At 42.1% G+C, this 25,996-nt stretch overlaps 2 protein-coding genes across 3 annotated transcripts; one reads left to right on the top strand and one right to left on the bottom strand.

Moving 5' to 3' along the window:
• Positions 1-25,332, bottom strand: RTF2 (replication termination factor 2). The gene is made up of 9 exons (XM_021553525.3): positions 25,221-25,332; positions 24,265-24,359; positions 23,704-23,797; positions 22,137-22,276; positions 20,948-21,026; positions 5,108-5,221; positions 1,867-1,921; positions 1,682-1,774; positions 1-307 (listed from the first exon to the last, which is right to left on the bottom strand). The coding sequence occupies exons 1-9, from the start codon at positions 25,287-25,289 to the stop codon at positions 123-125; spliced, it is 924 nt and encodes a 307-aa protein (XP_021409200.1). The 5' UTR covers positions 25,290-25,332; the 3' UTR covers positions 1-122.
• LOC110483547 (putative beta-1,3-galactosyl-O-glycosyl-glycoprotein beta-1,6-N-acetylglucosaminyltransferase 7) lies at positions 8,743-15,892 on the top strand. 2 transcript variants are annotated; one of them, XM_021553523.3, is made up of 6 exons: positions 8,743-8,937; positions 11,585-11,822; positions 12,314-12,415; positions 13,108-14,138; positions 14,548-14,643; positions 15,340-15,892. In XM_021553523.3, exons 4-6 carry the CDS (start codon positions 13,163-13,165, stop codon positions 15,564-15,566), a joined length of 1,299 nt encoding a protein of 432 aa, XP_021409198.1. In that variant the 5' UTR covers positions 8,743-8,937; positions 11,585-11,822; positions 12,314-12,415; positions 13,108-13,162; the 3' UTR covers positions 15,567-15,892. The 2 variants fall into 2 exon arrangements, with proteins under 2 accessions (XP_021409198.1, XP_021409197.1); XM_021553522.3 differs by having other exon boundaries at positions 11,520-11,822.
• Positions 25,333-25,996: the final 664 nt, after the last annotated feature.

Genomic DNA, 25,996 nt, shown 5'->3' with positions numbered 1-25,996 from the left:
AGGTTTATAACCAACTTACAGAGGAATTCCAGGCAGGAGCAGATCAGCACAAAAGTTCTGCAGCAGAGCTGGACAGAGGGAGCCACAGGGGAGGAAAGGAGCCAGGGATGCTCCTGATAGTTTCAGAAATAGTAAGCTGTGTGAGTAACCCAGTTGGAACACTCCTCCTTGGAACGTTTGGCTGAGCTGTGAGTTGTAAAAATAGATTTGTAAGCCTCAGACTTGTCCTCGCTGTCTGCAATGGATCTCTTGGTGGTGCTGGAAGGAGCTTTATTGACTTTTCCTGGGACTGATGGGTTTCCATTCTCTGAGGGGAAAAAGGAAGAGAATGAAGCTTACAATGGACAAAGGTAGTTAAATAAAGATGAAAAACAGTGTTGGAAAATTAAAATATATGCATTTTTCTCATATATATATCCCATATGGATGCAACAACTTTTAGAAATCACACTCAAAATACATTTAGAAATCTTGAGAGAGGAATTCTGCAAATCTCTTGCACTGCAACTCAGCACTGACAACATTTACTCCTCCAAGTGAAAAATGGCTGAGCCCTGGTCTTTAGCAACATGAAAGTCCCCAGCAGCCTGCAGTTTTGTTTGGAAATCAGCTCCCAAATCCCAAAAACTGAACTTGTGCCACCACACCCTTCCCCAGGGAATCCCTCTGTCCCCTTTTTTCTTTGCAAAGTTATGACCAACAACGATGGTCTGCATCATTTTATCTCTGTAGTGGGGAAATGCCCATCCTCTGTTTCTGGTATCATTTTTCTCAGTGTATTTTATCCACTGCTACATAAAATTCCCTTTTCTTTTTTACTATTTAATCTCCCAAGTTGCAGGATGGTGTTTGAAAAAGCCAAGTCTCTGGTGAGAGAAATGGATGGAGAAACTCAACATCCTGAGTCAAGCTCAGGCACAGGGGTTCACAAAAATTGTGTGTGCAACCCCAACAGAAACAGTTTCAAAAGGCTTTTTTTTTCCTTTTACTCCCTCAGAAAATATAAAATTTATTAATATTATTTGAATTACGAGGTTGCTCAACATGCAGGAGCAATTCTCATCATCTGAGATTAAATATTTTTAAAAGTCTCTCCTGTATAAAAGCAGACAGCAGAGGGCAGGTCAGGCACTGCTGATGGAATTTCAGCTGCTCCCAGTTTATCTACAGATCATCATTTTCAGATTCTTCAAATTATTCTGATTTTTTAAGGTACAGGGTTTAATTCTTCCCACAGAAACCTCAGACTGACCTTAAAATGTACCATTCTGTTTGAAAATATCAGTCTGAGGACATTAAATAGCAGAATAAATATTAAATAAATAGAAGGCACCATTCTTTGGATTTAAGGGCTGCCAAGTTTACTCAAAGCTCAAGGCTGCTGTAGATTCATCAGCTCATCCTAAAGTTCTATTCCAGTGTTCCCAAGGACATACAGCAAATCAGCAGGTAAAACAGAGGATTAAAAGTTAAATTATCATGGTTTTTTAACAAAATTCATCCAAATAAAATGCCATAACATAGTTTTTGATCAACTGTACATCAACAGACACACCAAACCAAGGAGTGTGTAAATAAGAATCTCTAATCTCATTAAGTCAGGTTCCCAACTTAAAGCAATATTAGAATGACATAAACAAGCACATCTGGTCCCATTTTCACATCAGGATCAACCACCAACCTGAACTTTTGGTGAAGATAATCTGCCTGTTTTCCCCAGAGCTGGAATTGACACAATCCTTTCCACCCTTAGCTTTTGAAGGACCTGGAGAATCTAAATAAATAAATAAATTTTATAAAACAGAAAAACGAAATCCTGACAGCTTCAAGGCTCAGAAGGTGACCCAGAATTTGGAGCTGTGTTACCTGCAGAGGGCTCTTGCTGAGAAGCTGCTGCTGCTGTCTTGCCTTTCTTTGATTTCTGAAACAACACAAGCAGAAACCTGTAACTGACTGAAAGGAGATAAAACTCTCAACTTGTATTTGATAGACACACAGCTGAATTCAGTACCTTTTTAATTCTTACCCATTAGAACTCTTGCTTCCACATTTTTTGTATTATTTCTACATGGAAAAAATAATAATCTTGAGAACCCTGCAGTTACATTAAAGAAAAGTGTGCAGGACAAAATTGGATTTGTCTGGATTTAATATTTTGGTTTGCATGCTTTGAAAGTGGGGGTGTAATTCTCATTAACTGATAATCTGAACTCACTCAGCAGGACAGTAAAATGCACAACATTAATAAGATACAATTAATTGCAATAAGTAAAGATGTTTTTCAATAAAAATGTCAGAAGAATATGGAATCTTGTATCCACTAAATTTTGTTTAGTCCATAAAAAAAATCCCTCCTGGCTACCTGTCAATAACTGAACCCTCTGCTGCAGGATTGCTTGGGAAGAAAATATGCAAAGAGTTAATCTAACTTCTTAAAAAGCATCTGTGCAGCAGATTTTCCAAATTAATTTATGCTTGTACAGATTAAGAAACAGAAAAAAACAAGACTCCCATTTCTGGCTTTGATTACATAAAAAGAAAGATGTATTAGAACAGTCATTAGCATTATTCTCACCAGATACATTCTGAATTGTGAACATGTTCTAAGACAGCTGCACAAAGTTAAAGAAAATAAATATATTTAATTCTGTTCTAAAGCTCAGGAGAACCCCTGCTGTGAAGCAAAGGGAACAAAACCACAGCAAATGTTGCTGCAAAGCTGACCCAGGAGGGGGTGGCAGAGGATCAGGGCTCTGCTGGAGCCACATCCATGGAATGGTTTGGGGGGAAGGACCTTAAAGCTCATCCCATCCAAGGCACACCTTCCACAGACCAGGTCCTGTCCTTTCTGCCCTTCAGGCACCTGCAAAACCCCAGTGCAGGGCACTCCCACCTTTTGCTGCAGGTGGATTCCCAAAGAAAAGTCATTTCCCAGATGTTTGTGACTCTATGGATGCATAAATTCCCTGTGCAGAATATAGATTGGAAAGAGATTTCAGGATGGGCACAGGGACACCTGAGATTGAATAATTTTCTATCCTGGTCCCAGCTGCATCTTCCTGATGAAGGGAAGGGAAGGGAAGGGAAGGGAAGGGAAGGGAAGGGAAGGGAAGGGAAGGGAAGGGAAGGGAAGGGAAGGGAAGGGAAGGGAAGGGAAGGGAAGGGAAGGGAAGGGAAGGGAAGGGAAGGGAAGGGAAGGGAAGGGAAGGGAAGGAAGGGAAGGGAAGGGAAGGGAAGGGAAGGGAAGGGAAGGGAAGGGAAGGGAAGGGAAGGGAAGGGAAGGGAAGGGAAGGGAAGGGAAGGGAAGGGAAGGGAAGGGAAGGGAAGGGAAGGAAAGGAAAGGAAAGGAAAGGAAAGGAAAGGAAAGGAAAGGAAAGGAAAGGAAAGGAAAGGAAAGGAAAGGAAAGGAAAGGAAAGGAAAGGAAAGGAAAGGAAAGGAAAGGAAAGGAAAGGAAAGGAAAGGAAAGGAAAGGAAAGGAAAGGAAAGGAAAGGAAAGGAAAGGAAAGGAAAGGAAAGGAAAGGAAAGGAAAGGAAAGGAAAGGAAAGGAAAGGAAAGGAAAGGAAAGGAAAGGAAAGGAAAGGAAAGGAAAGGAAAGGAAAGGAAAGGAAAGGAAAGGAAAGGAAAGGAAAGGAAAGGAAAGGAAAGGAAAGGAAAGGCTGGTTCCAGCTGCAGGGACCAGCTGGGGCACCAAGGTCACCACTGGAGGCTGAGAGATTTGCAAATCCTGTCCTGTCATTCTCCACTAACCAAACAAATCCCATTTGCATCTTCCCCCAGGGCACACAGAGCCCCAGGAGCAGGGCACTGGTGTCCTTTTGTGCTGTCACCCAAAAAACCACAACAGCCCTGCAAACTCAGGTACTTTGCTGTACAGAAATTGTGGGCAGCATCACCTTCCAGATTATTCAAAATTATTTGCTCCAAAGCTACAGGTGTTTTGTTAGGGCCCTGTTTCTAAACAAAACCAATGCAACCAACCACTCACTCATCTGCTGAGATCTGCAACAGTCTAGTAACAAATTATGAATTTATTTTTTCCCCAAACTTCTAACTACCAAGTACTGAGGGGAAAAAAAAGAAAAAAACATCTGAACACACACCATGAGATTATCACTCTTGTGCCAGAAGCCATCAGATATGAGATGCAGAGACTATGAAAAACAGGAAACAGAACAGCAGGATTTTTATGGAAAAGCATTCTTTTGATGTATTGCCCATGCCCAGTGATGCTGCACTGGCACAGATGAATAAAGCCCCTGTGATGAGAAGGAATCATATTCTGCCCAGCAAGTAAACAAGCATTTGTTTTAAAACAAACCAGGGAAATATTTGCATGGCAAAATCAAGGGATGAAAGCTCCATCCCAAGTCTCAGAGGCTGAAAGCATCAGATTTATGATTTATGTTTCTGTGATCCAGCTAAGTCTGAGCACCCTGACCTGAGTCAACACTAAAGGTTTGCTTGTTTGGCATCCTCCAGGGAGTTCAGGGCAAAACAGCAAATGGAAAAGTGTCATTTGACAGCTCAGCAGCACAGAACAACTCCCAGCTCACAGGGCAGAGCTGCAAGGATTTCATTTCCACTGCATTGCACCTGGGCAGATATAAAAATGCAAAGGCCTCAACAGCATGGTGGGATGTAGGGGAGCAGTGATTGCTGAGGACTGTGAGAACCACAAAACATGATGAACTTCCACACTCCTACAGCAACAGCCCAGGAATGCACAAATCCCAACATCCTGTTTGTGACAGAGGCCAATAAAAGATCTTATTTTGTAAGATATGTTTTGATCTTATTTAGTAAGATCAAAAAAACTGATGCTATCATCAGGAAGTGCCACAAGAAATACAGGGATGATGTAGCTTGTTACTAGAACGAATTAATTTCAAGAAAACCCTGAAATATTGCTGCAAGAGTCTATTTTGAGTGCACACGGTCAGGAGAAAGTTTAGAATGTAAAACTTCACAATGTTATTGGCCAAATACACACAAAACCCCAATGCTTTCCAAAGTTCATCCATCTTTATAAAGATCAGCAAATCTAAGAGCAGATTCACTGCAGACAAGAATTCTTCCAGTTTTATAATAATGTATAAAAATCCTACCTTTTCTAATTTACTTTTAAGTCTTCTTTCCTCCATCCTTTTCTTCAGAATTTCCACATCTTCTTTATTACCATTAAGGACAATCACATCTTCCTCTTGAAAGGGAACACCACACTTCATGAAAGAAAAGAAAGGACAAAATTGCACTTTTATTTTGCTGTTTCCTATAAACAACACTCTGACTAATTCTTTTTTTTCATTTGTGCATTTTCTGTTCATGGGCTCCTTGTTTTACAAGGCACAAATGTACTTATAAGTATTCCTAATAAGAATCTACTCAATTTACTGAACCCCACAGCTAAAACCCAAAATAACTTTCTGATTTTTAGTTAGGAGTACATCTAATTAATACTTTTATGCCATTCTGCTCTAGAATTTGTCTTTCACCTTAGTGAGGTAAGAAACAATTGATGGGAGCAAAGGTGTTATTCCTCTACATGTGGAATAGACAGCAAATTTTTCTCTTCAGCTGGTAGACAGGAAAACATGAAGGGGTTTCTGGAGGCTCTTTTGGGTAGGTGTTTTTTTTTAATTTTTTTTTATTTTACTGTGGGAATAAAAAGGAGTCATGAAAGCAGAATAATTCATTACCCTTGCCTCGCTGCCTCACTGGATTGTATCACAGAGACCATACCCTTATCTGATTTATCAAACACTCCCAAGTTTCCAACTACTTTCATAAATTAATCTGGATAATGGCTGTAATGTGCTCTGTGTACCTCCACATTTGTTTCATGGTTGAAGGCACAGATGTTTTCCTGTGCACATTTGCAATCATTTGATGTACCAGCCCATTGACCATGATGTTTTCTTGTCTAAGATCTCAATTTGCTTTTTTGTTTTGTTTTGTTGTTTTTAGGGGGTTGTTTGTTTTTGTTTTGGGTTTTTGTTGGTTGGTTTCGGGAGTTTTTCAGGTTATTTTGTTAAATGCAGAAGCTTTCTATTAATCTGCAAGATTAATTTATAATCCTGCCTCTGCCATTACTCTTCTTTTTCTAAACGAAGGTCTAGAAAGGTTACTCCTGTATTTGCAGTAGGAATTAAACAAATGAAAGGACATATGGGCAGGACTCTGCTCAAGTGCTGAGCACAGCCTCAAAAATGAGCCTGAGATTGAGAGGAGAAACAGGGCTTAGAGAGAGGCACAGGACATCAGGCAGGAAGAGGAAAAGTCACACACAAGAAATGGGGGAGTGGCCCACATTTTTCCATTTCTACTCAATGACAAAGCCCAGCCTGGTGTGATCTCACACCTGGGAGTGAGAAGGCTCCAAAATGAAGAATTTCAGTCTTCATTCTGGGGCAGGAGCTGGCAGCTGACTTGATCCTAAATAAGCCCCACAAATTCATTTCTAAAAGCCCCACAATTTCTTTTCTAGGTGTGTTCCTAATGCAGCATTTTTCAAACATATTTTTTCAGCAGACTCTACTTAAACGCTGCATTTTAAAAGAGCAAGCGATTCCAGGTTCCCATCTGGAAAACAAAGGCAAAATTGTTCAAAACTGAAAAGTATTTACAAGAAACAAGGAAATGAAGATAGTGTTCTTTCCATTCCCTGAAAAAAATTTTTTGCCATGACAATATTGGATTATGTCAGAGACCATACCCTTCCAAACATCTTAATGAGATAAAAAGCAGAAAGAAGTTTCAGTTCTGCAAATTCAGATGTTTCTTCCTTCAGATTAATTAAGGTCTTGGGGCAGATGTTTGGTTTATGATATCACAGGGTCTCCTCTGCTGTTCCTTGTTTATCTTGGGCCTTTAAATACAGATGAAGGTACTTGCTGCAGTTTTTAGCACCTTGAATAGAGGACATTTCTAAATGACAGTTCTTATAATTCCTAAACTATAAAATACAGGATTTTTAAAGTAGTAATGAACTCTTAATTTAAGATGACTTCCAAATTGTAGAGCTTACAGTTTCAGCTGCCTAAGACAAGAGTTGTACATTATTTCTACATTGACACATTTATTTTTATAGCATCTAAAATGTAGTTCCATGCATGACTACTCTAGTCTTAATGTAATACAAATAAACAACAGACAAATATGTTTTCATGTCTAAATATTTAAACCAGTGTTACAGTCTGATGTCTTCAGAGAAACCTAAAGCTCTTTCTCACATTTTAACAGTGAATTTCTGCAGTTCTGAACATCACCATTGCTGGGAAATGCACAATTCCCACCAGGATATGGGACATGGATGGCCATAACCTGAATGTCCCTCTTTAAAAGGGACATTTAGGAGGAAGATTGATCATTCATGGAGCATCTCACTGTTCATCTCCTGGTCATACAAGCTCATGTATTAAAGATTATTCTTGCTTGCCACAGTTAACTAAAACTTGTTTTAAGAGAGAGAATTTTCCAGAGGTTTAGCCATTAAAAGTCCAGGAGTGTAAGATTTGCTGAACATGTTTCTTTTTTTTTACATTGTCACCCAACACAGACATGCAATAGGTCAGAGAGTAAAGGACAACTTGGGAGCAGTGGAAATTTCCCACCTAGTGATTCACAAAAATGTGAACTTCACTCAGAAGCCACAGCATCTACTTCAAAACAAGTTCAAGAAAAAGCCTCAGTTTACAGAGTTTCTCTTAAAATCAGTGATATTTTTGTACCTGTCATACCTGCAGCTATGCCTTAACTTACTTGAGGTTTTCTCTCCCTTTATTTCTGACCAACATGGTATTTTAATCAGGATCTTTCCTCCCAATCCCAGCACATTTAAGCTCAACTTTCCACTTCTTAAAGAACCTTTAAAAGGCTGTAACAGCAAACACTGGGTGTGTGCAGGAGGAGCCAAAGCAATGTGCTGCACAGCAGGTACACCTTTCTGGCACCAGAGAACACCTCCTTGTGCATTGCTGCCTGTGGTTCATTTCACACAGGCTTTTATAATTTTACAATTCTGGCATCTGCCCTTGTTTGTTTGCTTATCTAAAAGTTAGAGTTCTAAGGGCTGGGGTCTTATAGAACTTGTGGTTTCTTTATCTCAGGGTTACACACATGGCACGTGGTTCTACCAGACATCTTCATCACACACCTCACTTTACTGCTACATTACATTCTGCTTATAGCTGTGATTTATAATTATGATCTCCTTCTGTCTCTTATCCATTACCAATCTGTTTTTCTGGCCTTTTGCATCAGCTCTTTTTATTTTCCTGGTCCTTTGCTTACAGAAGTGTTCAGACATAGCAGTCACATTTAAACCTCTTCTTTATCTCCTTACCCACCAGGGCCAGACCCTATTTTTGCAGAAGTGCCAGCAGTTATATCCCAACCCTTCCTTTCTTATCTCCTCGGCTCACTCAGGGCTCCATCCTTGTTTTACAGAGGTGATTACATTTATAAGAGTCGCTCACATTTCATTCTTTCACTTTACACCTTCGTTCTTTCTAACTAAAACTAAGCTACAAGCTGCTTATCCCAAGCGAGGGCTGGGATAAGAGGGTTTCAAGACATTTTATTTATTGTGTTTTTAGCTCCCAGCCACTGGAAACACCCAACAGCAGCAATTCCCTGCTGGATAAAATTCTCAGCCGCCAGCTGGAAAGTTTCGGCAGGCGAACAGTTAAGGGCAGGGGGAGGAGGAGGAGGAGGAGGAGGAGGAGGAAGAAGAGGAGGAGGAGGCAGGCTGCTCGCAGTGCTCCAGCCCCAGCTCGGGGGCTCAGCTCTCCTGCAGCTCGGTGACATTGCGGGGACATGCCAGCATTCCCGGTTAATGGTTAATGTCGCGACAGGCGACACCGCCTCCCGCCGAAGGACAATGAGCCCCCGCATGCATCCTTACTATGCTGCCGTCTCCCGGCCGCCTCTGGACCAGGTAAGGCTGCATCACTCCCATCGCAACATGCAGTTCCTTGCTTTTTTTCCTTACGTAAAATGCTGATTTTACTTAGGAAACACGCAATTCTGCAGTTAGGTTAATATTTTTTTTTTCCCCCCTTCTCTACATTGTGACCCATGCACAGAAGGATGGAGGGCGTTACTACTAATTGTATTATAAAAATCACAGTATTTATGCAATTTGCAATTTTATTTTTTTTTTTTTTAGCTCTGCAACTTAAGGGTTTTAATAGTTTTCACTGTATTTGTTTTAAATTACGACAAGGTCAAATATACAAGGAAAAACAAGTAACAGGACGAGGAAAAATAGCAAAGAATGCTAAAACTTCAGAAATTTGCTGTATGTGTATCAGTAAATTCTAACGCAGTGTTTTTAAATAATTATTTAATAGCAAAGATGAACGCTACAACTTCAGAAATTTGCTGTATATGTATCAGTAAATTCTAACGCAGTGTTTTTAAATAATTATTTAAATAACTGGGTTGGATGGAGAAATGTTTTTACTCAATGCATCTGAAAATCCAGAAGCAGACTCTGTATTCTGACCCCCTTTTAAACAAAAAAAAAAGCAATGGGAAAAGCATTTAAAATAACTGATTTTAACATTTTTAAGGATTGAATTAGTCTTCCCTTGTTTATAAAATGTCTACATTAATGCCTGCGTAAATACCTTTCAAACAAAAAGAAATCAGCTATGAAAAAGTTGAAATAAGTATTCAATGCTTTTCCAGCATTTTATTAGAAGATGAAGCATTCCCAAGTCATTTGTCTCACTAAATTACGAGGTCATACGAAGCAAACTTGATCTAAACTTTAATATTGGGCAAAAGCAAAGAGCACAGAGGAAACAGAACGTTTCGAGGTGCAGTGATGCAGTGCTAAATGCAAGGGCAGGAGAAGCAGCAAAAAGCAGAAGGATTGTTACTCCAAAACACAGTTTGTGCTAATGGGGACTCAATGAGCTGAGCTGACATTTCAGCTTTTTCCAGGCATCATCATAATTCCCCTTTCCTCTAGAGTTTACTTTGTTAATTGAGATGGAGTATCTTAGGCTTACAACAATTTTCTGTTAAGCAATATCCTTAAAAGCATCCACAAAAGTGCTTGAAAATCTCTGGTGTTTTTTATTTTATTTTTTTTTTTCCAAGAATGTCACACACTACTGGCAGGAGTTTTAAAAATTCATACAAATTCATCCTCCAGATTTAGAAAACCTGTGCATAATGTAAGAAATGCTGAGTTTTAGAGACATTCTGCTAACAGAAAATACCTGTCATGGCACTCTTACATAACAAGACTCAAGGGCAAGACAGTTCCAGACAGGGTCATTATGGACAGTGGACATTCCCAATGGGCAGCAGGAAATTTGGGATAATAATCCTTGCCAGCAGACAGGGCTGAGAGAATCCTGCTAAACAACAAATTTCCTATCCAGTGGCACTGACAGCTGCAATTCCAGCTCTAAATCTGGTACCAAAAAGCTTTCATTCCATAAAATCCTCCCGAGGATGAAATATAGCAAACTCTGTTTTGTAGTTCCCCATAAATATGTTAACACTGGAGTGGAATTGCTGCCTCTTACCTGATTATGGGGTGTTTGTGTACTTTTATGCTGCCATAAAAATACAGTTTCTAGATGTCACACAGTCCAGTAGGAAAAAATCCATGGCAAGCACTTAACAACCTGAAACAGCCCCAGAAGCTATTACTTGAAGGGTAATAAAAATTCAGGTGTATGAAACAAGCAGCTTACAGCTTGGCTCCCTAGAACTACACTTTGCAACCTGTCCAAAATGTATTTAAGGAAAAGAAATCTGCCAAGTACCCTCATTCTGGATAGGTTCAGAGAATATTCTGAGTTGGAAGGGACCCACAAGGATCATTGAGTTCAACCCCCGAGTAAATTATCTGTACAGGGACTGAACCCACAATCTTGGTGTTAAGATGTTTTGTATTTAATCAGGTATAAAATCCTAAATATTTTTGCAGCTGGCTGCTGTTGTGAGTGTAATTCTTATATTCAGAATGAACCTTCCCTGTGACATTCCAGAGATCTTGTGATGTTCACTAATTCAGAGGAATCTCAATGCTCCCCCTGCCAATTATTGCCTCAGAATAAAGAGTTTGTTCAAGTCCAGCTCTGTTAGAACCCTAGGTGCTAAGAATTTTAAACCTTCTGTACTATCAGACATTAAGCCCCAAGAGAACATTCCATTTAACCTGAAGCCATAAAGAAAGCTTCCAAAATTAAATAATAGAACTAAGATTCTAAGTATGTAGTTTGAATAGAAGTGTGGAATATCACATAGTAGAAAACTTCAAATTTAAAGTTTTAGAATATAGTTATATATATAAAGCAAAACAGAAGTTTTAGAGCAGAAGCTAGTCCCTCTTCTTCATAAGTTTAAGTAGTATTATTTAATTAGGGTAATTGGCTTTTTCCCAGTTCCAGCCTCTGGGTATGTACATCATGGTCCTTGCAGAAACCCCTCTAGGCTCTGGCACGGGATGGATTTAATTTCATTTTTCATGCAGAAATCCTGCTTTTCACCTTGCAGTGCCATCCCTGCTCTCCTGCTTTCTGCACAGCATCCAAAGGCTGACACGGATTTGATTTCTGCAGCTTTTTGCTCAGATGGATGGAGTGCTCCCATCAAGGTTGTTTACCCAGTGAATGCATCCCTGAGGAGCTGCAAGGCAAAAATCTTCTCCTGGGAGCTGATTTCCTCCTGTTTTTCTTTGAGCTGCCTAAAGAACATCCCAGGAAAATGGACGAGCCCTGCACCTAACACCCAGCTCTGCTTTCTGCAATGCTCAGTGGGAAGGAGGCACCATTCCAGCATGAAATCCAGTGCATAGCAGTAAGGAGCAAAAGAGAAATACATTATTTCCCAACAGCCTAATGAGATCTTAAAAAAGTGGGAATATGGAGGATCTCTTCTCTGGGTTCAGTGTGTGCTCTTAATGCTTTTTGAATTTTATGTCTCCTTGCTGCTTTAACTGCAATGCCCCCTTTATTTTAAGCTTTTAAGGGAGATACTGGTTTTTTTTAATTAAAAAAAAAGTATTTTTCACTTCTTTCTAATGAAAACCTCAAGCCTTCTAACTACAGCAGCATTCTTCTAATGAGACTATAAAAATCTATTTTTCTCTGTTTCTGTGTAAATATCTCATGATTTTGACAGCTGCAAAATGTAAACTATTTCAAGGTGAAATGCAAATTTTGTTCTAAAAAATCATTGAATGAAAGAAGCGAAAATGAATTACCTTTAAAGAAAATAAAAATGCTTTTAAAATTAACTGTTAAACTTAATGACAGTTGATGGACCTTCTCCTTGGTATTTTTTTCTAGGAGTTTTGATACCAAGTGCTTCAAGGGTAAAGACTTCATGTAATTGCTGTGGGATTCAGGACTGCTGCGCTCTCATTCTTCTGACTGTTCAACAAGGCAAAGGTAAGGAAAAAACCACAATGGAAAAACTCCTGTGCTAAGATACTGCTGTAAATTGGTTATCTCAGAATGCCAGTACTGGCAGTTGTGTCCTTATCTCAGGGTATGCACAAATACCAAAAGTAAGAAATGAGTGTTGTTCCCTCGTTCATCTTTCCAAAGCTCAGATACAAAGATGGCAGAGGGAAAAAAAAATAAAAATCTCCGAGTCAGAAACATTAGCTGACTTTATAAGGATAAAACCCAGTGTATTTTGTGGATTACGTTTTAGCCTCTTCCTTCTGTTTATTTAATAAATTTTCTGTTGATTTAATTTACTGAATTCTGATCCTCTGGCAGAACTTCAAGTTTCCCAGGCCTTGAGGAAATCTCAGCAGCAGCTGCTCCTGAGCACTCAGAGCTCACTTCTTCCCTGGGCTCACCTCCGAGCACAGGAGTCTCCACCTGAGGGGCTGAGCCCCCCTTGGTCAAGCAGTGAAGAATTCAAAGCCATTTTGGGTTCTTTTGTATCATTTTGAGATCATTTTGTCCTGGAAAGACAAAATTCCTGCCTCGTGGCTCTGCATTCCCAGGGCTGAGTGCATTCAAGTTCCTCCTGGTAGTAATCCCAACATTTATAACTGCAGCACTAACATGGCATCTCTTAAAAAAAAAACAAAACAGGTTCTTTCCCTCTATCTCACTTTTCATTTCAGATGATCTGAATGTTTAACTGGACTATGATAAGAAGACAGGATCTGGAAGTGAAAGATGAACCCACTTCATGCAAAGAAATCAAGATTTTTAGTGTGTGCTGCTGTCTGTATGTTCATCTACACCTTCATTTACCTAAAGGTTCCACTTTATGACGAGTCAAATGACCAAAAGTTCCATGTCAGAAGAGCAGAGTGTGGCTTTTACCCAGATGAACTTTGCTCAGCTCTTTTTGTGGGGAAACCTGCAGCCTTTAAAATTGGGAACTCTTGTCAGAAGTCCTACCAGCCCAAAGCACTCAGCTGCACTCAGACTTCCTGCAGCTGCTCCACAGTCCTGAAGACTCTGCATTTTATCACCAGACCACTGTCAGAGGAAGAGGGAAATTTCTCCTTGGCGTACATTATTACAATTCACAAGGAGCTGGAAATGTTTGTGAGGCTGCTAAGAGCTATTTATATGCCTCAGAATATTTACTGCATCCACATTGATGAAAAGTCACCCCGAGATTATAAAACTGCTGTAAAGAACATCGTTAACTGCTTCGAAAATATTTTTATTTCCTCAAAAACAGAACATGTTGTTTATGCAGGGTTTTCAAGATTACAAGCTGATATTAATTGCATGAGAGACCTCGTTAACTCCAAAGTTCAGTGGAATTATGTTATTAATCTGTGTGGTCAAGATTACCCCTTGAAAACAAATAAAGAAATTATACAATACATAAAAAGTAAGTGGAATGGTAAAAATATCACTCCTGGGATAGTGCAGCCCCTGCATGTGAAGCACAGGACAGAGGTCAGCTACAGGGAGTATGTGCACTCTGGGGTGCCATACGTGTACCCAGCAAAGGTCAGGAAGGCTCAGCCCCCACATAACCTGACCATCTATTTTGGCAGTGCCTATTACATCCTCACCAAGGACTTTGTGGAGTTCACACTGAGCGATGCCCGAGCTAAAGCTCTGCTGGAGTGGTCCAGGGACACCTACAGCCCTGACGAGCACTACTGGGTCACCCTCAATCGTTTACCTGGTAAGAGTTTGGTATTTCTGCACAAGGAACCAGGGCAGGGAGAGGCTGTGAGCTCGGAGCTGAACAGCTCTGAATTGCAGAAATAAAGGCATTTCTTCAGCTTTGCTGCTGCCCTTTTGAAAAGCCTCATCTGGAGGCTGAGAAATAAAGCTTGATTGCAGGAAATGGCTATTTCAGTGCAGGCCAGGAGTTGGAAAAATTCTGGTTAAAAAGAAGTTTTTTTGCTGCACGAAAGCTTTTGTTCTCAAGAAATTTTAAAAAAGCAATAATACTGAGAATGATATCTGTTCTTATGACATAAATATCTAAATAAATACTTAATGTGACTGCAGTTAAGAAGTGTCCAGCAGTGAAAAATTTTGCTGCAATAAGTAGAAAAGAATCTTAACAGAGCCTTTTGTTTTTAAAGATGCTCCAGGGGCTACACCCAATGCAGGCTGGCAAGGAGACTTAAGAGCCATCAAATGGAAAGATCAAGAAGGGCTCTCACACAAAGGCTGCAAAGGTAACGTGAATTTTGATCATGAGCTTAAATTTGATTCACTGGTGAGCATTAATTGGTGATTACATATTATTTAAACCATCTATTAAATCTGCCTCACTGGTCATATATAATTTATTTTGGATGTATTAAATGAAACAAGGCACCCTATAAATTACTGCACTATATCCAATTAAAGAGGTTTTGAGATGTATGTTACATTAATACATTAGTTACATATTTTATATATTTTGAGATGAGAACAGTATCCATACACTGACAAACTTTCTTTTGGCCCATAATTACCAATGCACTAATTTATCTGATCAGTTCAGTGGAGGGGCTTTACCTGACAAGGATGTTTGTCAGGAACTTCCATCAATATTGGTTTAAGTCCCTTCAATTTGAAGAATAGGAAAGCATGCAGAAATAATTAAAATCCCTAAGTGTGCAAGCTGAGCCCGGGTGTGATTGAGCAGGGAATCCCAGGAGCTCAGAACATCTGATGCCCAGCTACAAGATTTTATTAAGCAGAGCAACGCTGCAGGGAAGAGCAGCTGGAGGTAACAAACATCTACTTATGTAAAACATAAACCTTGTCTTTATAATATTGTGGCATCATCCTCCAGCTCGACTGCTATGCAGAAACCCGAAGGTGAAAAACTCATTTTTAAAAAACGCTTCCCGTCGCTGCTACACCTCTCTGATTTATCTCTGCAGGTCATTACGTCAGAGACATCTGCATTTATGGCCTGGGGGATCTGCAGTGGATCATTGAGTCCCCTCATCTGTTTGCCAACAAGTTTGAGGCTGGCAGGAACCCCCTGGCGCTGGAGTGCCTGGAGCGGCGGCTGCGGCTCAAGGCGCTGCGCCAGGCTCAGGTGCCCATCGAGCAGCACTGGCGCCTGCAGGAGCACAGCCACTTCAACATGCAGCTGGATGGCTGAGATCAGCCCCCTCCCCAGCAAACCTGCAGCACCTGGCAGCAAAAAAGGACATTTACAGCCACGGCTTCGCTCTGTGCATGGAGGGTAAAGCACAATCCTGCACTCTCTAAATAAATGGGGTTTATTTATTCCGGTAGCAACAGGTTCATTCCCAAAGAATGGCTGAAATCAAGGGGGGAAGTTCATAATGCAGTGACTTATTTAGCTGGAAAGTCAATATTCCTCGTGTTCACAGCCAAAGCATGAACATAATAAATAAATTGGAAGCAGTGACTGAACAAAGATTAAATACAGAGAAATAACAGATTAAAGTCATGGCCACTGAATGTCTCATGAAATGTTTTGAATAATGAAGTTGATGCTAAAATTTCAGAGCTTGTACATAAATGACAACTAGTTTGTGACACAGCTCATGCCCCTGGAGGGGTGTGGGGTTGTTTTTGTTTCCCATGGCCAGCCACATCCCTAATTTCATTTTGTAGCATGGCAACATCACTGCTGCCCTTCCCAGGCTTTGCTCCTAATAACAGAAGGATCCTGCAACACATGTTTATCTCCAAGTGTCTGTTCTGAGTCTCTGCAGGAGTTTAGGGCAAGGAGAGGGAAAATTTGAGGCCAGGGATTACAGTAAAACTGAGCAAAAAGCCATTTTTCAAACATTTTCCCATCCCAGTGTACCTCACTGAGAGAAGCAAATAGCCTGCAGCAAGTGCAGTAACACCTGGACAACTCACTCGATTAAAAACTGCAAATTATAAATACAAATTAAATAAAAATTCATTTTAAAAGGAGCAATTTCAATGCAATCTTCAATATGCACCCAAAACATCCCTGAGTTCTCACAAGAAAACTGGATACAGATTGAGCCTATTTCCAAAAAAATCAAATGTCCCAACAACAGGAGATGAAAGTTTCTTGCTACAAACTCATTCCCAGGTTGCTGGAACTTTATTCCTCATTTTCCCACAAAAGTTTATTGGAAACATCATTTCTTGCAAATGAACTTTAACCTAAAGAAAAGCCATCTGGTCCCTATTTATTTACAAACTCAACCCAAAGGCCTGTGCTCAGTTGCCTGGATAATCCAAGACTTATCCTGTGGCTAAATATTGCTGGAGATACTTTTTTTTTTCTAATGCAAGGAAATAATGCTAAAAAAGAAAAGGAAAACAAAAGCCAGGCATATGTTCATGCTGAGCTTGTTGAGAGTCTATCTCCAAACCATTACTGAAGCTAATGGGTCTCTGGCATGTGTTAATCATAGCAATATTCATAATTAATTTCTCTCCAGTCCACTGTAGGGCACTGCCAGGACTTATCCACTTCACGATGTCTTTTAAAACAGGAATGGAAGGTTCCTTATTGCCATCATTGCAGCCAATCCAGTCTGCAGCTTTCACCCCTGGCACCACCACAGACAACAACTGTACATCATTTCCAAATTGAATTAAAATTAAAAATTCAATAGCCAGGCACTGTATATCATGGGCTCCTTTTGCAGAAATTGAACCAGGCAAAACACCTGCACAAAAAGGCCTCTGAAAATACAATTTTGGTATGACTTGATCCATGTCAACCCAGGAATTGCAGCATATCTTTGCAGCATGACCTTTGCTTAAAGGATTTTGTGTTTGAAACAAAATTTTAGGAAAATCATCATTAAACCATTCTCAAGTAATAAGAAATAATTCAACTCATTATTGTGATGACCACGACCACATCACCTCCTTGAAACACACACAAAAAGCCTTCAGGAATTCTGTGTTATTATGTTAAGAGTTGATCAATCACAACTTTCAGAGCTCAGCAAATATTTGTTAATTGTGTGCCCTAAGAGCAGAAAGTGCCAAAGTGACCCTGGTTCCAGGAACCACTGCTGCACACCCAGCTCTGGATCTGACAGCCACAGGCATAAATTCTGTTTCAGAAAGCTTCATATCTAAATTAAACCTGGGGTTAAGTGTTTGAAATGGCACAGAGCTGAATAGTTAGGGCACTATTTCAAGTCTGTGTTTAGCTACTCTGAAAACAAGTCTAAAATAAACTTTGGAGCGATCCAAGAAAGTACATTTTAAATCTTGTCCTTAACTTTCAAAGTGACCCCCAGAAGGACTTTCAGCACCAATCCCATAACCTCTATCCTGTCCCTACACCACTTCTAGTCTATTTTATATCCATAGGAACTTCTTAGAGAGTCAGCGTCCAAATTAAAGTGTAATTTCTGTCAAATAGCAGACACCAAAAACTGCCCATGCAAGAATCTGCAAGCCAGTTGGAACAAAAATTCCAAAAAATTTGGGCACACCAATATCCACAGACCTACACAGATCACCACAGACTTGCTATCTCCAACATCCCAGCAGATGCACAAAGAGGGAGCAGAGAGAGTCTTGCTTGTTCCTTTAATTTTATGCTGCTGGAGAATTAAAAACCCTGCTCCAAATGTAATTTTTAAACTGACAGATTCCATCACAAATAATTCTTCCTGAGGAACAGGAGGCAGCAGAAATCCCAACCTGCAGAGCTGCTGCAACAGATTCCACATCTGGAAGCAAAGTTATTTCTCTTCTTGCTGACTGAAATGTGACTAAGTCACATTTTAGCATGTGACAGGGTTGAGAGTTTAAATTTTTCCTTCTTACTGATCAAAAGCTCAAAAACACAGCCCAAACCAAATCCACTGCTGTGTAAAAATGTATTACAAGATGTATTTGCACTCCTAAGTTGTTCTGTTTCAGACAAAAGCTCTTTTCCAACTATTTTAAGTCTAAGTAGAAGCTACAAAATTCGTCTCCAGCACTTCATCAGCCAAGTCTGCACTCCAACTTAAACCACAACTAAAAAGCTCTCACTGCTCTTTCAACAAATCTTTGAAAGCCAAGAAGTTTTATATTTTGGCAAGACAGTTCAGAGCATTACCCTGCAGGCAGTGAGAGACAATCTCTCTTTCTCTCAACACTGCTCCAGTGTCTGACTGTTCTGCTGGTTTTAAATTCCCACATTTGAATGTTATTCTTTAAGGTGAACCCTTCAAAATGCTACTTAAGATGTGAAGAACAGTTTATTTTCAAGGTAAAGAATGGCCTCACACATTAATTACAGTTGACCCCACCATGACAGTTTCCTCTCCCATTCCTGTGCCTTTCCCCAGTACCAAACCAGTCTAGCAGATAAATACATGTATTTTATACTGTCAGCTCTTCATGTCAAGTTTTTTTGAGGCAAAAGACAGGGACCTCTAAGGGAAAGTTTGGTTCCTCCTCCCTAGACCCCTTCAAATCCAGGACTATGGCAAGGGAAACCAAGGAATGCTCAATCCACCCTGGTGTTTCCCATCTCCCTGAATCAGAGAAAACCTGCACATGCATCCTGGTTTTTCTAAACACTTATCTGGTGCCCTGCACACCACTGGGCAAATGGATTTCTCTATTTTTGTTTACAGCAAAAACAACTCAGAACTGAGCAGTGAGAGGTCTGGAATTCCCTGGGGAATATTTCCAGTGCATCATTAGAGCATCTCTTCCCAAAGTGCTGTGGGAAATCCCTGCTGGTGGCAGGGAGCAGAGTGGGGGCTCACAGAAAAAGGGCACAGCCAGGAAAGAGCTCTTGGAGAGTTTGGGGAGCTCTCCTGAATCCCACACGTGTGGGATGGAATGGCCCAGAGCTCCAGCACTGACACTTCTCCACTTTCACACCCCCTGCCAACCTCTGGGATGAGGTTTGTGATGAGAATCTGTGAAAACACAGATTCTGCTGAACTTTCCTCACATCCCTCTCCAGTCTCACAGCACACACTGGGTGGGATGGCACAGGCCAAGGTGGCAAAGCCAGGACAAAGAAAATGGTGGCTCACGTGGGTCTCACAGACAGATTTTGCCTCAAAATCACTGCAATTCCTAAAATGCAATAATTAGCACCAGCAGAAACACGTATGAGGCAGCCCACAACATTCAAATATTCTGCACTTCAATTTTTTTTGTATTAACATCATCAGAAGAGGATTCTATTCATTAACATTCCAATCTGAGCATATACAATGCACCATACTTAATTTTCCTTCTTCATTAGCTCCTTTTCCTGCACGCCCCATTGCTGCAGAAATGTGGATGTGCTGCTAATTAAACAAACTCTGATATACCACAAAGGACAGCAACCACTTCCCTCTGCTCCTTTCAGAAAAGTTCTACTCCCCTTCTTGATTAAGCAGAACAGCATCAGAATACACCCAAAAATCTGCTAAATTCTTTGACCCTACTCAGTGTGTTCTCTCAGCTGCAAAATCCAATCATGAGAGGATGAGAGACTAAATATTATATCCATTTAATTAATTTAATTATTTCTAGAAGAATCTTTCTTAATATTGTGAAAAATTTCCAGCTGCATGCTAAATACTCATTACTGAAAAAAACAGCCAGGGAAAAATATGTGAGATTCATTTGGTTTTTATAAATTATCAGACTGGCCAAACCATGGACAAAACATCTCATTCCTGCATTCTATGCTCTGGTTACACCCATCCATCAACAAAAATTTAAATGCAAACAAAAAAACCTCATTAAAAATAAATTAATATCTGCCAGGAGGAAACAAAGCCATTAGGACAGAACAAAATGAGCACTGAAAGCAGCAATAGGAGATTAAACCCTACAATATTCTACAATTTACCAAGACAAAAGGTCTTGTTTAATATAAATATACTCCATGTTTTATACAATATCAGGGTGTTCACAGAAATTAAATAACTGCCCAAGTGAGGCAACCCTCACCACAAATCTTGCTGATAATGAAAGTAGTGATAGGAAAAAAGGGTATTTGCTCATTTTATCATTGTCCTTAGCTACAAAAAATGTACAGTGAGATCAAGCTATGTGAAACTAGGTCAGTATTTTCTACAATAATTTATAGAACTGCTGAGAATTCTACAAAGTTGGCCCCATCCAAAAATAAAAAAAATCAACACCCAATGTCCTTCAAAAATACAAAATGTAACCTGAAAATACAACCAGTTTAACCAGAGAACAGATACTGATAAAACACAAGCCATGTGCATTCAGGAAGAAAAAATTACCAATCAACAAAATCCCCAAAAGCAAACCAATCACCCTTTTAAAAACTGAAATTAGTATCAAATATTGGGAAAAAAACCAGTAGTTACTGCAAAATCAAACTCTGAGAACAAAAATATTCATTTTATAATTATTTAGAATCAGTCTTTAATTAAAAAGGCAGTGAAGAAATACTTGAGGCCATCACAGTTCAGAACTTTCCCAAGTTCCATTTCAATTTGCATACTGAGATTAAAAACTCCCTTTTTAGAGCAGTGCATGCAATTATATAAATACACACATGGCCCAACTGCTTCTGCAGCTGGCCAAACTCACCTTGTGACAAACTTCTGCTTTAATTTCCTTGAGGGCACGCTCAGAGAACACACAGCCACAGTTTCTCAGGAAGCAAAACCTTCAAAGAAAACACAACATAATAATTTTAAGAGAACTAAGAGAGATCTGTGCAGTGCTGGCAGGTCACAGCCCACCTTCTTTACAAGTTTTTGCACCTAATCAAACTATCAGCATAGTTAAGTGGGTAATTAATTTATTATTAATTTGCACAATGTAAAAAATGAGTGAAAAATATTGGCTACATTCAACACAATAGGCATTTTGGTTTATTTATCTTGAGGATCTCGTGGCTAATCCCTCTCTGGAGGAAGAAATTCTTTGCAACCATTAAGCTGTGAACTCCTCCTCTTCTCATCCCTCAGGTGACAAAGAAGTTGCTGATCTGCCCAAACCCAGCAGTGAGGAAATTCCCTGCCCCAGAGCAATAAAACACAGATATAGTGCAGGGCTGGAACTGAGAATCCATCTCCAGTCTGATTCTAACACAGGGAGAGACAGAATGTGAGGAAAGGCTGGCACAGCTGGGATTGTTCACCTGGACAGGAGAAGCTTTGGGTGAGCTCAGGGTGGCCTTGCAGGGCCTGAAGGGGCTGCAGGAAAGATGGATAGAGAGTTTGGACAGGGATGGAGGGGCAGGACACAGGGAATGGCTTCAAACTGCCAGAGGGAAGGGCTGGATACTGGGAAGGAATTCCTGGCTGTGAGGGAGGGACACCCTGGTTGCCCCTGGATCCCTGGCAGTGCCCAAGGCCAGGCTGGACGGGGCTTGGAGACCCCTGGGACAGTGGAAGGTGTCCCTGCCCATGGATGGGGTGGCACTGGAGGAGTTTTAAGGCCCCTCCCAACCCAAATCAATCCATGATTCCAACTGCTTGATGTGACTCCAAGAGAGGTCACATCCCATCTCCTGTGCTTTAGCCTTCAGTCAGCCTTTAAGCACTTTTTCCTCTGCCAACATTGCTCCTACCCCTTCAGGAAAAGGTTAAATTTTATCTTTCTTCCTGAATATACCATGAAAGGACACCCAGAAGCCTCTTGAAATCTGAAAGTTCAAGCTTGAAAGCTAAAAGCCAGCCAGATATTCCCCCTCAAGCTGTGGGTTAGCACATGATTTCCATTTCCCAGGCAGGATTCCCAGTCCAGCCCAGTTTGCAGGCTGAGCCCTGACCTGTGCCTGCCGTTCATCTCCAGCCCCACCACGGGGCAGATGAAGCGTGCAGCCTGCAGGTCATCGTACTTGTCCCCCTTGATGCTCTCCTTGTCCCCACACCAGGCTGGGTTATCCACCAGCTGCAGCTCTGTCACGTTCTGGAAAAGAAAAACATAAATTTGGATCAGGAACAGTGTGGCCAGCAGGAGCAGGGAGGTCACTGTTCTCCTCTGCTGGGCACTGGGGAGGGCACACATCGAGTGCTGTGCCCAGTTCTGGCTCCCCAAATTTAGGAATGACATGGAGGGGCTGGAGCGTGTCCAGAGGAGGCAACGAGGCTGGGGAGCGGTGGGAACACAAATCCTGTGAGGATCTGGGAACACAAACCCTGTGAGGATCTGGGGCTGGGAACACAAACCCTGTGAGGATCTGGGGCTGGGGACACAAATCCTGTGAGGATCTGGGGCTGGGATCACAAACCCTGTGAGGATCTGGGAACACAAACCCTGTGAGGATCTGGGGCTGGGGACACAAATCCTGTGAGGATCTGGGGCTGGGATCACAAACCCTGTGAGGATCTGGGAACACAAACCCTGTGAGGATCTGGGGCTGGGGACACAAATCCTGTGAGGATCTGGGGCTGGGATCACAAACCCTGTGAGGATCTGGGAACACAAAGCTTGTGAGGATCTGGGGCTGGGAACACAAACCCTGTGAGGATCTGGGGCTGGGAACACAAACCCTGAGAGGATCTGGGGCTGGGAACACAAACCCTGTGAGGATCTGGGGCTGGGGACACAAATCCTGTGAGGATCTGGGAACACAAACCCTGTGAGGATCTGGGGCTGGGAACACAAACCCTGTGAGGATCTGGGGCTGGGAACACAAACCCTGTGAGGATCTGGGAACACAAACCCTGTGAGGATCTGGGGCTGGAAACACAAACCCTGTGAGGATCTGGGAACACAAACCCTGTGAGGATCTGGGAACACAAACCCTGTGAGGATCTGGGGCTGGGAACACAAACCCTTCCAGCTGAGGGAGCTGGGGGTGCTCAGCTGGAGAAAACGAGACTCAGGGGTGGCCTCATCACTCCACAGCTCCTGAAAGGTGGCTGTGGCCAGCTGGGGCTGGGCTCTTTCTTTAGGAACTGACTGAACCAGAGCACACAGGCTCAACTTCCTCAAGGGAAATTGAGGTTGGGCATCAAGGGAAATTGAGGCTGGATATCAGGAAGAAGTTTTTTCACAGAAAGGTGATAAAGTTCTGCAGTGGCTGCCTGGGGAGGTGGTGGAGCCACCAGCCCTGATGTGTTGACCAGCCTGGGTGTGGCACTGGGTGCCAGGAGTGGACTTGTGGTCTTTAAGGTCTCCTCAACCCGGTCATGCTGTGATTCTGTGAAACCTTCAGCTTTCCCCCCATGATTTCTGAGCCACGATAACAATCCTTAATATTTTTGCTATTGTGTTTTGTTGTTTAAACACTTTAATCCATAGTGGGAGCACAAGCAAATGGAGATTTTACAGCCTGACTCGTGAATTTAAGGTTTTATTTTAACTTCTCACATTAAACACAACCTGTTTACCTTAATGCTCTTGATATGGGATGCAGATTCCATGGGGGTTTTATCAGGGGATTTGTCCAACAAATATTCAATGACGGCATCTTTGTTGTACAACCTGTAACATAAAAATTCCACTGGTTATATTGGGCTGCCATAATGGTTTGTATTTATAATTTTATGTTTATAATTTCAATATATATGGTACAATATAACGCATTATGTAATTAATATTTAATATAACACATTAAATTGGATTTTAATATATTATAATTATTTAATATCATTTTTGTATTTACAATTTTATATTAATAATTTAAATTTTATATTTAATTATTTTGAAAAATCAATATAGTATATGTTGAAATTACTATATTAAATTTAATTTAAGAAAACTTAATACATTTTATATTATTTAATTTTGTATTTATTATTTTATATTTAGACTTCTAATTTATTTCATATTTTTATATTTAATTAACTTTAATAATGTAAATTATTTTTATATTATTTAAGTTTGCATTTATAGTTTATATTTATAATTTGGTTTTTTAACTCCTGAGGTGTCCAGGGGAACATTCCCACCTGCCCAGCTCACAGGCCACGATGGGCCGACGCAGTTTCTCCTGGCTCAGGGCACAGTAGAACCACCTTGCCACCAATTCAGCAACTTTGTCAACCTGGGGGAGGAAAAAACATTGATTATTTAAAAATATTTATAAATTATTTAAGCATAAAATCAGCTTATACGTGAAACATTCATCAAACCCCCAGGTTTGTTACCAAACCTGCTCTGTGCACTTGGAGTGAGTTAATAAAATAACTTCAGCCAAAGATTTTGCCAAAATTCCTGATGAGCTCTCCACCATTCCATGGGCAGTTCCAATTCCTGATCCCCTTTCCATGGGGAAATTCCTGCTGGTCCCACCCTGAGCTCCCCTGGCCCAGCCTGAGCCATTCCCTCTGCTCCTGTCCCTGTTCCCTGGGATGATCCCAAATCCCCCCGGCTGTCCCCTCCTGGCAGGAGCTGTGCAGAGCCACAAGGTCCCCCTGAGCTCCTTTGCTCCAGGCTCAGCCCCCTCAGGGATTCTCCATTCCCTTCCCGGGTCCCTCAGCAATTCCCCAGCCCCTTCCCAGCTCCCTCAGGAATTCTGTAGCCCTTTCCCAGCTCCCTCAGGAATTCTGTAGCCCTTTCCCAGCTCCCTCAGGAATTCTCCAGCACCTTCCCGGGTCCCTCAGGAATTCTCCAGCCCGTTCCCAGCTCCTCCAGGTCTCTCTGCCGGACACAGCATCCATCCCCCCCAGCAGTGCCGGCACAGGGGACAATCGCCAATGGCCTCCTGTCCCCTGGGCTCTGTCCAGCCGCTATCACCGCCAGCCCAGCCCTGCTCCCATCCCGTTCCCGTTCTCAGCCCGCGGGCGGCCCGCAGCGCTGCCCCGACGCCAAGAGCGCCATGCCCCGCTCGCAGCATGGAGGGCCGGGCCGGGCCGGGCCTGCCCCTCCCCGCAGCCCCGCAGCCATCGCGGAGCACTGCCCAGACCTTCTCGGCTTTGCGGGGCCCCTTGACCAGCTCATGCCGCTTGGGGATGGTGCCGCCATCGCACCCCATGGCGCTTCCGGGTTCTCCTGCGCACTTCCGGGAACGCCGAGCCGCTTCCGGCTCTCTTAAATGACGTTTTGCTTAGCAACGCTCGCCGAGCGGCGATCACTGTTGCGTAGCAACGGGCGGCTGGGGGCGTGGCCACGGGGCGGGGCGGGCGAGCTCATCGCGGCGGGACGGGGGAGCGCGGATCGCACCAACTCAGCGCGGGGGGGATGCTCCCAGCGCCCCTTTCCCGAGGGTTTATCCCTCGTTTCCATGAGGAAATTCCCGGGACGCCCATTTTGGGAGGATTTACCCCAAACCTGGCGCTCCCGAGGCGGCTGGGGTTGGCGGGGGCGCTGGGGAGGCGCGCCCCGCCCTCAGCGCTGTCAGGGGCGGTGCAGGCGGGGTTTAATCCGCGGCAATTCCCGGCGGGATGCGAGCGATGCTCGCAGTGCCATGTGGCGATAATCGTGCCATGTGGCGATAACCGTGCCATGTGGCGATAATCGTGCCATGTGGCGATAATCGTGCCCCGTGTCGGCGATAAATCACCCCGGGAACACGGGGGGACAAGGAGAGCTCGGCCAGAGGATGCTGAGGGGGAGCGGTCCCCGTGGCTGCTCCTGTCCCTTATGAGGGGGACACCCAGCAAGGGTGAAATAAAGCCGTGAAATAAATCAATCAGCAGAGCCGCAATTAGCGCGGGTGTAGCTAATTGTCACACCCGGAAA

This window comes from Lonchura striata, chromosome 17, assembly GCF_046129695.1.
Source record: "Lonchura striata isolate bLonStr1 chromosome 17, bLonStr1.mat, whole genome shotgun sequence".
Taxonomy (NCBI): domain Eukaryota; kingdom Metazoa; phylum Chordata; class Aves; order Passeriformes; family Estrildidae; genus Lonchura; species Lonchura striata.
Note: the sequence above shows the minus strand (reverse complement) of the source record. Positions and strands in the feature narration are given on the sequence as shown.